Below are 13,430 nucleotides of genomic sequence, written 5' to 3' on the forward strand. Positions count from 1 at the left end.
AGCAGCACCAAACTGTTTTCAAAAAGAACACTGTCCCTGTGATGCTCAAACAACACGGCAATACAGAGTCACAGTATTGCACTGAGTTGGGCAGAGATTCTTCAGTCTGAAATCTGTGAAAAGAAGAGTTGTAATGCAGGGTTTAAAGCCTGCTGTGTAGGATTTGAGTATTTTCTTGCAATGTTTCTAGGGATTTCTGCTCAGTTGACATCCAGTGGAGGACCATTGTGCTAAATAGCTTTCCCAAAGCCAAGAAAATAAAAAAGAACCTCCAAAATCCCGTTGGTTCCTCAGACGGCTTGGTTAACATTAGCAGCACATATTACTGAATACTTTACAACAGCAGCTTTCAAGCCTTTTCGGGCAAAGAACCCTCAGGGTACCTCGTTACATATTCAATTAAATACACATTTATTTGTATAGTGATTTTCTCATTTCAAAGCAGCTTCACCGAAAATAATGTTTATTTATTACATTTAAGAGTGATCCTCAGAGTAATGTTCATATGGCAGAAATGTAGATTATACAAATCATGCAGTTGACCTCATGTATTCATTTAAGTAGAAACAGTGAACCACAACGATTACATGATGTGATCATAATGATTACAATATAAAGATTTTTTTTTTTTTTTAAAGTTTTGGTTCCTTGTGTTCCATTGCCTTCTTGCTAAGTTGTGTTCTAAAGACACTTAACATTCACTAATATCATCAAATTTACTTGGGATGGGAATGAAACTTCAACTGCGCCGTAGCGCTGCTTTACAGCTGAATTGAACTCAGCTCAAACTGATGAACTTCAAACTGTTATTAATCTGAACTCAACCAACACTGAACTGAACTGATCTGAAAAATGACACTATTGTCTTTTTTAGAGCTGCTTTATAGCTAAATGTGAATTTAGTTATTTTCCTGTTTATTTCTGACTGTGTTGTAAAGTGCTATAGAAATAAAGTTTACTTGTTATGATGCGTTCATTGCAAATCCATTAAAATAATCAGTTCATGTGTATGTATACATTACATATTAATTAGTAGATTTGAATGTTAGAGGGGCACTTTATCATTGAGCTGAACTTTAGACATGGACAGACTCTTGTCTGGTAAACCATGAACCGCTTATGTTTTTAGCTGCAGTAAATATGTGTTTGATTCAACAATACTCTATGACTAGGCGGGTTCCCTCAAAGGACAGAAAAAGATGACCCTACGAGTGTTTAGAAATGCTTGTGATTGGTGTGGCTTCATTTGCCTGCATGATATTGTAACAAAAATCAGAAAAAAATATTTTCACATAAGGTTTGGACGTGTGATCCACCTCCCTGTTTCTATTCATGCTCGTATATTAGTGATTAAAACGTGGTAAAGGGAGGCTCACACAGACGATGATGATTGTCTTTGTGTGATTTGCTGTTTGAGCTGCCATGTTAGATGTGCTCTCTGTGTGTGCGCATTGATGAATCTTTACATGTGAATAAAAGCCTAAATAAATCTGTTCATAACTGAAGTCCTGACCAATAATAAGGTGTCAAAATCATTTATTCATCTAGAGGATGTAGACAGGAATCTTCTCTTTCCCTTCTCCTTTTCATATTAGATCAAACCATTTCCTGTTGCCATTAGAAGTCATAAAAATACTGAGCGCATAACAATTACAGGTATAGAACAACATTCAATAGGTTTGTTTAGAGAGGATGTTTTAGTCCTGCTTTACTTTAAAATGTAACATTTTAGGATATTGGATTAATAACACACTGGGTGTTTCTCAAACGGAGGGCTGTATTCTAGTGAGGATTGTCTTTACTAGTCCAGGACTATGGAGCCCTGCTCAGCGCTAAACGCTTGAATGAGACGCTCTAGTAAGTGTGCATGGCTGCGTCAGAAATGTTTCAGCCCCATGGTCTCTGCACAAACACTGATAAAATTAAAACATGAAGAATAACTCATATTGAAATGCAGCGCAGGTAGTCCAAAATGCAGCGGCTAGAGTCCTTACCAGGTCAAGAAAATATGATCATATTACCCCAATTTTACAGTCTCCGCACTGGCTACCTATTAATTTCCGTATCAGTTACAAAATATTATTACTTACTTATAAGGCCCTTAATGGCTTAGCTCCTGCGTACCTAACTAGTCTTCTACCACGCTACAATCCATCATGCTCCCTAAGGTCACAAAATGATGGACTTTTGATAGTACCTAGGATAGCAAAGTCCACTAAAGGAGGTAGAGCTTTTTCACTTTTGGTTCCCAAACTCTGGAATAGCCTTCCTGATAATGTTCGGGGTTCAGACACACTTCCTCTGTTTAAATCTAGATTAAAAACACATCTCTGGCCAAGCATTCAAATAATGCATCTCATAATTTTGGACTGCAGTTATATCTGATCAAATGCTTATTATTATTCTTTAACTTGGGTTGAACTAATTAATTTTACTTGGTTGGAACAGCAGCTACGCTAATTATGTCTCCATTTGTTTCTCTGTTTTGCCCTAGGATTTACACAAGCTCCAGTCTGTATCCAGAACACCTGAGAAGAGATGATGCCAACCCCTCAGAGGACCTCAGATGATGCTAACCCAGAGACAACATACAGAACTACCACATTTTGCTCTAAGTTTGATTGCATAATTGCTGTTAATAGTGTTAATCGTCTGTTTGTTTACGTCTTTTATTGATTTTTCTGAACATTTCTGCCGTATAAACATAAACTGACAGTCACCACTGATAAGCTACTACTAAATATTGTAGAAACTTAATTTTCTGTAAAGTTGCTTTGCAATTATTTGTATCGTAAAAAGCGCTATACAAATAAACTTGAATTGAATGTACAACAAAACAAAAGAAAACATAATACCTTCATCTAAAAAAAAAAAAAAAATTTGGCACCCAATGTCTTCTATCATGGTACTGAATGATGAAGAAAGAGAATCCTAGTAATATTCCAGTGGAACTGTCTGCAGGCTAATTATTCATAACTCAGGATATAAACCAAGACTTAAATAATCTGTAGATTATAAAACTACCACAGTACAAATGCTATAATGGACATCTTTTAGTTTACTTGCACTCACATGAGTGGCTGAGAAATACTTGAATGAAAAATAGTTGCCATGGTGATACCGACAGTGGCCTTATTAAAGACTATGAGAAATGTAAGATGCTGTATTTTTTAGGCCATACAACAGGCATTATCACTATATTTAGATTACAGGATGAGCCTCCACTGTCTCAGTGTTGTGATTTTGTTTTGTATTTTTCCCTTTTCTTTCACTTTCATTTTTCTGACACTTTTAAAACATTGGCGGCTCATAGTATGACTTTCATATTTTCTAAGATTTATTGCTAAGAATCCTTTCAATTGGCAACTGTGCTGTAACATCATCAGAGTTCAAAGAGTTAAACGTTTCTCACAGTATTTCGATTTCTCAGTTTTTATACTTTGTCAGAGTGATGAGTGACCAGCGCTTTGGAAGAAATGTATAATATACTGTACTCCACTGATAACATTAACCCTTTCTAAATCAACTATATCGTTGTATCCTTTGCCATGTTCATTGCTGTATCACTGAATGTCCAGAGAGAGATTTACATTGATACATTGTCTGATTCTGGTTTAATGATACAATGTAAAAACAGTGAACCCTAACCAACCAGACTGATTTAAGTGAGGTTAGCAGTGCTTTTTACCCAGGTTATGAAACCCTGCTCCAGAGCCTTTGCCAAACGTGTTCAGTGTGAATGATGCAGTGTTAGAATATTAAATGCTTAGCAGCTGCCAGCCAATCACGTGCCTCATTTCCATGTGCTTTGGGCCATCACAGAAACACAGCGCATTATGTAAACAGTGTTTCAGCATTTGAGGGGACAGATGTCAAGCGGTGAGGGAAAACACATGAACTGAAGTGAAAAAGAGAATTTATTTATTAATTATCAATTTATTATTTAATCATTCTTTCATGTATAGTCCAAAAAGTCCATTTAGGAACTTGATAGTACAGGGCAATATATAATATGAGGATGTGCAATGCTAGAGCTGTTATGAAAACTCCAATCATTGACACTGCAAATAAGAATGTGTTAACCCAGCGATTAAGAAGTGTACAGTGTGAAACATCTGGTACCGGTTCCATAAACAGCTTAGTCTTAAAAAGTTAGTATTCTAGTACTCCAAATTTGACAGATTACCTCCTGTCTACTGCTTGTTGGTCAAACTGTTTTTTAAAACACACTTACATGATAGTGGCCATGTTTATGCAACTAACCCCAGATTATGAATACACAGGGTTAATTGTTAACCCCAAACAAAGTCTTAATAGTGTGAAACTTTTAGAATGACCCAGAGTTGACTAGTTCAAGTGTGAAAAGACCTTTATTCTTCACAGGCGGTAGGTAATTAGATTGCAGTGGCAAACTACATGTAACAACATCCAAAAACCAGCAAATGTCTTGATGGAAGAGTGGAGAAATATCTCACAGCAAGAACTGTCAGATCTACGTAGTTCAGTCCATGAGGACTCACTGTCACTTTTGATACTGAACCCTGTTTCTGTTCATCATCTCTGAGACCTGTTCAGTTTTAGTTTTTGAATCTGTTTATGTTCATAAAAATATTTATACATTTTAAGAAATTTGCTGGAACAAAATGAGGTTGAAAGTGGGATGATGTTTCTTTTGTTTGTCTTTTTTTTCAACCTTTTTTCAACTTTAAGGTCACACGGCTACAGCAAAATATAAATATGTCAGATGACGCATATCTCTGCTGATAGATATGCTGTATTTGGTATAATTTTAAACAATACTAGCTAGTGTTCTTTAATTAAAAACACTGGAGTATTTTTACATTGCTAACATTTGTCTAGTGACATTGAATTTGTCTTGTTTACTAATTGCTCTTTATATCACATTTACTTAAACTATGGGTGTCGACAAACGTGGTGTTAGACAGCGAGGTATAATTACACACAGCAGGAAAAATGACTGCTTATTCTTAGGTGGAAGTGCACCGTTTCAGAAACTGCTTTTAGAAGTAAACAAGTGAGTGTGTGTTTGCGTGTGTGTTAGTGATTGTGTGTCTCTTGGGAGTGAATGAAATGAATGTGCATCAGCATCAACTCTCTAACCCCATACAGATCTTACAGAAAATAGAGAAATAATTTAAAAATATCACAGCTTGAAAGCAAGAACGGCCCTATTTTCACTCGCCATTAAATGGATTTGGATGATCCGATCACAAGGTCGGGAGATTTTGATTGTAATCTGTTAGGAATGGCTGATACATTGAATATTAGCAATATCAATACAATTTCTTTGCTGATGACATAAAGAGGAAATATTGTATATTGTGATAATGATAATGTTTTGCTGAAAAAGACAGTAAGAGAGTTTCACTCACATCTTACAGCTGATGCTTAAACACTCTGTGAAGAGCGGCAAAGGTTTCTATTTACCAAATGTTTAACAGCGTTAATCTGATAATGTATTTCAAAACAGATCTGTGCAGTTTTCGAGAGCAAATGGAAAAATGTTATATAAATTGAATATCATCAAAATTTTTAATCCCTATAATCTGTGTGTTTTGTTTTAGAGCAGCGAAGTTTGAATCATTTTCTTTTGGTGCTCTTAATCACAGCACTTTAGGGTTGTGAATAGGGTTAGTGGCAGTTAGGTTGAGCTTGCCTGTGCTCCAGGACGCATTAAGGATGGACAGCGGAGGTAACTACGCTCACATGGTTTCAGAGATCCAGTCACATGACCCTGTTTGCACCTGTATTTAGAGCAAATAGGGTTTTGACTCTTAAAGGCATTTTTTGTAATGTTTATTCAATGTTTTACTTGTTTGCCAAAATAAAGAAAAGTCTTCAAAAAATGTGCAATACGACCCTTTAAATGAACTGTGCCAAGCAGTGGTCACTTGATAAATAAGAATAAGGGGTTCTCCAACACAGATCAGATGTGGCTGTTCCAAACAGAAAAGACATTTTAAGGCATTCATGTTAAGCACTGAAGCACAGATGACGTCCAGAGATACAAAATACACCAGCTCACCTGACATACGCTATTACTATTCTGTTCACATTCATGTGCGCGCGCACACACACACACACACACACACAAACTTGCGTACTCACATAAAAAACACTCAAGTAGCAGAAGCAGTGTGAGCTGAGCTGATACCACTATGCTTCAGGTTTATTGGTTTCTTAAAGAGGACGGGTCATTACTGAAATGTGTTCAGCAGTACTGTGTGACAAGTAAAAAAATGACAGTGGCAGCAAACAACAAATCCTATCCCCAATCCTGTCCTGGAGATCTACGGACATACAGAGGTCAGTTTCAACCCTGATCAAACACACCTGTCTGTAATTATCACGTGTTCCTGAAGATCTTCATTAGCAGGTTAAGATGTGTTTGATCAGGGATGGATCTGAACTATGCAGGAAGGGCACACATTAAGTACGAGCACCACATTAATGATTTTAGTAGACACACTCTAACCCAGGGGTGCCCAACCCTGCTCCTGGCGATCGTTTAGCTCCAACCCTGATCAAACACCCTTGTCTTTAATTTTTAAGTGATCCTGAAGACCTTAACTAGTTGCTTCAGGTGTGTTTGACTAGGACTGGAGCTGAATGTTGCAGGACAGTCGATCGGTTGGGCACCCCTGCTCTTACCAAAGAAACCATTATTTTAAATTATTTAAGCCTGATCTGTTGTGATCACACACCAATAATTACTGTGGGTCTATATCATCTCAAAAACACCAGAGAACAGAGACTCATCTGACTCAAGTCAGGACAAAAACTATCAAGGATAACTATAAACTGTTCACTATCATTGTCATTGTATGGAAAACAGCAGCTCAAACATTCAGCTAAACATTTGTAGAAAGGAAGTCAATCAGGTTTAGGACAACATGAGTGAATTATTCCTTTAACATTAGCCCTTTTCACACATACAGATTTTTCTGGAAAATGACTGGTAAATTGCCGTAAAGAGATCATGTGTGAACAGGATCTTTTCAAAAACACCGGTAAATTCATTTCGGCAATTTACCAGTATGAGAAGTTGTAACATTACCAGTAAATTGCCAGAATTCTGCTGTGTGTTAATGCAGAAGGAAAATTACCGGTATGAGCACGTACGAGTTCAGAACGCAGTGACGTAAGATGTCTACTCCGGGACAATTATAACAATTCACTCCGCACTGTTTACGAAAATAAAAGAAATGCCATCCAACTGGAGTGACAGTAAAATTAAAGCGATTCTCCTTATTCGGGCGGATGAAGAAATTTGTCGTCATCTGAGAGGATCTGTTAGTGATGCAGTAACGTATGATAAAATGACTAACTGTCTCCAAGAGCAAGGCATTCACAGAACAAAAAGTCAGGTACTCAGTTAACTGAAAACATTGCGACTTAAATATCTGAAAATAAACGACTATCACAAATGAAGTGGTAGTGTTGTTTTGTTGCTGCAAATAGCTCCTCTGCCTTCAGATGCTAGTGACATCATTTTTTTCTCCTATAGTTCAGTATTTTGGTTTGTGGTCTTTGTGACAAAAGCAGCTGCATAAATGCGAAAGTTTGAAACAAAAATTAAACCATCAACTAAAATACTAACAGTATATTCCCCTCCATGTTTACCAATACAAGCGCAGCTGTTTAGAGGTTAATGATGTCACAGAATTTACCAGTATTTTGGAATGGATGTGTGAATGGTGCTTTTCCAGAAAAAATACGGAATGTCGTTGACTGTGTGAACAGTGCATTTTTGAATTTACCGGTTAAATTGTTCTGGTAATTTTATGGCAATTTACTGGTATTACTGTGTGAAAGGGGCTAGCGACTCTCAAGCAGAGCCATTTGAAGAGAATAACAGAAGAGATTGAATATACAAGACTCACACTCACCCAGAAGAGCAGATTGAAGAAAACCATCCCGTATCTCAGGGCCCTCAGGCAGCCCTCAGCCATCCTGCAGCGCCGCAGCTCTAGAAGGAAGATGAAGGACAGATCGAGGTAAAACACCACATATTTCCGGCCATGTGCAGTGGTGTAGCTGGCTGTAGCTTTCTTTGAGCCCGGTGTGGTACGAAGGCCGAAGACGAAGGGCGAGCTGTGGTACTCGTACTCCCCGCTGTAGCGCAGAGGCGGCGAGCCCTTGCTGTCCAGAGAGGGACTCCGGTGGTATGGGGTTTCATCTGTACTTGAGCGACGCATTTTTGGTTTGGGGGCCGGGGCCGGGGCCGCAGCCCGGACCCCCAGGGGCCAAATGATCCCCACTTTTACAAGACTGAAGTCACAAAGTAAGAAAAGTGATAAGACAGCAAGTTGTAAAGCACAAGCCCACAATCATTAAAACATGGCCATTATTTGTTTTTTTGATGAAAAGGAGTATAGATTTTTTTAAAACAGGAACTTAAGAAGATGGCAGCGGTCTTTGGTCCACAAGCCAATAAAGTCCAACAGAGGTCCACCCACAGTCCTTAGCAGTGTATAATCACTTTTAACTTCTGATTCAATATCTTTCAGATGCACTTCAGTAATTTCCTGCAATGCAATTAATACCTTCTGGAGCCTCAGTCAATGGCATATGTGCTCTAATGATGCTTCACTAGGGAAGATGTCTTGCCACAATGATGCATAGCAGTTAACCTCTTTACAACCATGCATTTGACCAAATTCATTTCTGACATGTGCATGCTGGCACTTGTGCCTCTGGCCTGGCCACCTAATAAATAAACAACCCTTGTCCTGTTGGATATCTACTAGGGGAACTACGAGAAGTCTTGCTCACAGCTGGACCATGCAAAAAAAATCCAGTATTTTCTTAACCTCCAAATCATCTGAAGATTTCCCAGACAGCATGAACGGACAGATGAATACAGATTAACTGAAACATTTTTTTTTTAATACACAGAGGCTTGTCCTGTTTTGTCAGTTGAGGTTCAATCTTCAATTTTGAACCAATGCATCATTTCTTCAACCTGTCCCTTATTTTGCTTCTCATTTTCTGGCAAACCTACAGTCAGTTTCTTTCCTTATTCATGCCACCTCTTTATCCTTCTACCTTTGCGTCTTTGTCTTTGGATTCAGAGGTCCGGCAGAGCGTTCGCACTTTGGGTTTAATAGCTTCCCTCCATCAACCCTCTTCTGTCCTCTGCTGCGTCTCTCCTGGTATAAAGCACAGTCCTCACAGGAGGCAAGAGCCCAACAGCTACCGCAGAACAGAATCCACACCGCCTGTCTCTCTCTGTGTCTTTCCTGCGATTATTCCTGTGCTCATACACCCCCTCAAACACACACACACACACTGACTGCACACAGTCTCTCGCCTCCTCTCTCTCTCTCTCTCTCTGGTTACTGTTGCACAAATCATTCAGACTCTGGCCACGCCTCCTCACAGCTCAACCAATCGTCTTCCACTGCTCACCATCTTCCTTCAACACACAGCTTCTCTACATCTCAAAGCTTCTCAATCCACACCAATCCAAACTAGTTGTTACAGCAGTGTGATGCAGAATATCTCCTCTGCAACACACTCTTTCATTTCTGGTTCTGCATCTCTCCTCATGTCTCTTGCTGTTTTCCTGTTTCCTCCTATATTCATGAGCTGCTGGTGTGTATCAGCACGATACATGCTCACTGACATTCATCCCGATAAGAGTAAATGGCAGTGTGTGTCTTTGTTTTGATTCTGTTAACATTTCATAATTAAGACTCATATTTTTTGAATTTGAATACACAGGATGCATCTGAGTGAGCTAATCATTATTGAATCAGTTCTTTCAACATATTTCTTCCCCTGCTAACATATATTTATGTCTTTAGTGTTTTTTTCTTGTCATATTCACAGGTGTTTCTGTTAAAGGGGTCATATGACGTGGCGTCTCCCAGCACGACAAGGCAAAACCAATAAAACCCATTACAAATGAGGCATTTGCTGCATCCAGATTATTTACAGATAATAATGATTTATACTGTGTTTTTACGCGTTGTGTTATGTTGCGTATCACGCTGCATAAACAAAACCATGTCTGCATTTGTGATCGGAGAAACGACAAACAACAAGCGCTACACTACTGTACACTGCTCAAAACTCGTGTTTGAATCATCAGTTGAAAAATCTTTAAATATAAAAAAAAATTATATCTCATCTGCTCCTGATAAATGCTTTTATTCCCAACTAGCATTAATGCAGCCAACCTCATTAGCAGAGAGTCTCTCTAAACCTCAGTAACCCTGCCTTCATGATCACGAGCGCCACTGTCTCTCTCTACTCAGCTCTTCTGACTCTATCCCTGTCTAAGCAATTCAATGGTGAATCTGATTAGCTTTAAAAACACATATACAAACAAATGCAAACAAACAAAATGTGTATAATTTTGGAATGAATGGCCCAAAATAAAAAATGACCTAAAGCTCCTTAATTTCCCATCCCGGTAATAAAGGAAGGTGCCAGAGCTCACATTCAGATTTTCCATCTACATGGATAAATCTTAAAGTCCAAAAATTATATAGATTATATATTAATATATTTATAATATATTACAATTATGAACAAAATGAGACTAGCATTACAAATACAAAATCAATGTTATAGTGATTTAAAAAATTATAAACAATTCACATGGCCTGACCTTATAAGATCTGTATTGATTACACTGGCCTTCATCATATTTGCTGAATGAAATCCAATACTTGTTTCTGACTAATTTTGGAGTGCTAATTCTAAAATTAGTGCCTGTTTTGCTGGTGCATATCACACTTTCTCATAAAATATGATGCATTTCATAGCATATTTCCTTTCAACAACCATTAGCAAGGTGAAGAAGTCCTATATTATCCCTTAATTAGCAGAGAAACTGCCACACACACACACACACACACACACACACATACACAGGGCCTAAAACTAACTTTTTGCCACACCTGCCAATAGCCGTTGACATGAGAAAATTTACTGGCCAAATTTTTTTTTTTTTTTTTTTTTTTTTTTTTTTACTGGCCATGAAACTCTCTTTGCAAAAACAGGCAGTTATTACTACTACAATAACTAAACATATATACAATGTTTTTAATTTGTCCTGCTGGTGCATTTTCCTTTAACTTTACCTAATAATTATAGCCATTCAACATTACAGTATAATTTAAAGCCATTATTTTTAACGTTATTTTTAACATTTAATATATAACTCTGAAATATATAACAACTTTTAATTTAAGTGATTTTAAAACAATATTCACATAAACTATATTATGCATAAACTATTCAGATAAATTTTTATTCAAGCTATAAAAGTTAATCAGCGACTAGAACAGTCCAAGGATTTATCTTTTTGTTTTGTTCTGTGATTTACATCAATGACAGACTTTAAAATCAACTCTATCTCTTTAAAACCTGATACATATGCGTGGATCTGATACATATCCAAATTTTAACCCCAGGTGTGTTCCGCTGCATTCTCGGGTCATGAAGAATAAAGAAGGGAAAAGTTAATCTTCCAAAATGAAGCAGCAAAATCTTCTCAGGTAAAAGTTATTAGAACCGTGTCTAGGGACAAGCTGGCCATCACTGCTCTGACCTTATCAGCCCATTTGTATCCTATTATTTGATTTGCTCTTGTCACTTATGACAGAACAGCTAATCACTATGATCTTGTCTTCGGAAAAGATTATTTTATTCGCTTATGTCAGAAACAGCAAATCTCTTCAAAAACTGGCTGTTTGTTTTTGGAACACTCCCCATTTAAATATGTTATATTGAAATTTGTTTAATAAATATTCATTAGAATAAATATTATCTCATCTATTATGATCATCATTATTGAATATACTGAATATTGTAATAATACACAGTGCAGTAAAAAAGCACCTGCTTGCATTACTGAACCTCATTCTTCAAAGCTTTAGATCAAACAAGACCAGTTTATTGAGGTTTATATAATGCAATGGATTTCGTCTGTAATGATGTTCAACTAATTTCCACCTGATACTGACTTTTAGCACTTAATGTAGTAAAATGTTGGGATGAACATTATCACAGAACTGTATACACGTTAATTATATTTCTGTCCTGATTTTATCATTCATGTAGCACTGCAATACTGTGAAAGTGACGTCTTTGTTAAACTTTCTGCGTGTAGAAATTGCAGTTGGCTTGCGATGAGATAATGAAAACCTGCGCTCCAACAAAAGGATTGTTTTTTATTAGCTTGTTTTATTAGGATTTGTATTATTATTATTATTTTTTTGCCTTCTATGCTTTTACATGAAGTCTAAACTAAAGAATAATCTATTACATTGACTTTATTCTGCTGCTGAAACAGGTAAGTCTACTACAGTACATGCTGTAGAACCATTGTGATTTTAAACAGGCCTGACTGAAACCAGCTTGAGCTCATCTGGAATGGCAACAGAACACTGCCATGTTTTAACAAAGCTTCCTAGCAGAATTAGACCTGAAAATGAATTTAATCTGTAACAAAAAGCTAAACTCCATTTAACGAAATGGCATTACCTGACTTCTTTCTTTCTTTAAAGCTTCTTTCTCACATCTGCCAGTAAATATACAGCAGAATATTACAGGGAATGGGCCCTTAATCTGCCAGTAAATATACAGCAGAATATTACAGGGAATGGGCCCTTAGCGCCGTAAATCTACTGCACATGAACATCATCTTCATAATGAAAGACTGTGATGAGCCAAATGGGTGTTAAGGTTAGGTGTTGTGTGGTGCAGTACATCTTTGAAAAAAAAACTCGACATCTGTATGGATGGAGGAAATGGTTCTAAACCCCCAAGAGAGTAATCAGTAATTTAACTATACACAACTCAACATCGTTTTGGATGGAGGAATACGTTTCTGTGACTTCAAGAGATCTCAACATCGTCTGGATGGAGAAAACAATTTTTGGAACCTTCTAGAAAATTTCTGTGGCTCTCTACATCATACACCACACGGATGGAGGCCTTAAAGTGGACTGTTCAAGCCTTATCGCGACGTTTCGGAATTTATTTTCCTTCTTCAGGCTAGCTCAAACACAAAATGAAAGGTTCCAGTCACTCAGTCTTATTTATACTGTTTCTGAGGGGGCGTGTCTGCACACAAACACGTTCTAACACTAAATATCGGCACTTTTTGGTGCGTCATGATCCATTTTGGTGTGATTTACCATTCTGTTGTACTGATATTTCACATCAACTCACTGAAACAAGGCCCCCGACAAGGACCAGCCCAAAGCTCAGAGACGGAGGCACTGGCTGGTTAGGGGAATGAAACATCCAAGGTCCAGACCTGAGGTCTGAACCTGGTTGCGCACGGTCCATCCGTCCACTGACCACTAAAGACCGACCCAAGCCAGACCGAGTCCATGAGTCAATGCAAAAAAAAATTCCAAAATGGGGCTAAAAAATATTTGTTAGGGTTA

At 37.6% G+C, this 13,430-nt stretch overlaps 1 protein-coding gene across 1 annotated transcript in view; it reads right to left on the reverse strand.

The window, feature by feature from the left end:
• LOC109088579 (tetraspanin-4-like) overlaps positions 1-9,359 on the reverse strand; it is a 36,337-nt gene extending 26,978 nt beyond the window's left edge. Inside the window, exon 1 of the mRNA XM_019102748.2 lies at positions 7,911-9,359. Within this exon, the coding sequence (XP_018958293.1) occupies positions 7,911-8,219 (309 nt within the window). The 5' untranslated portion in view covers positions 8,220-9,359. The remainder of the gene's footprint in view (positions 1-7,910) is intronic.
• Between the last annotated feature and the right edge of the window lie 4,071 nt (positions 9,360-13,430).

Source organism: Cyprinus carpio, chromosome A18 (genome assembly GCF_018340385.1).
Source record: "Cyprinus carpio isolate SPL01 chromosome A18, ASM1834038v1, whole genome shotgun sequence".
Lineage (NCBI taxonomy): Eukaryota > Metazoa > Chordata > Actinopteri > Cypriniformes > Cyprinidae > Cyprinus > Cyprinus carpio.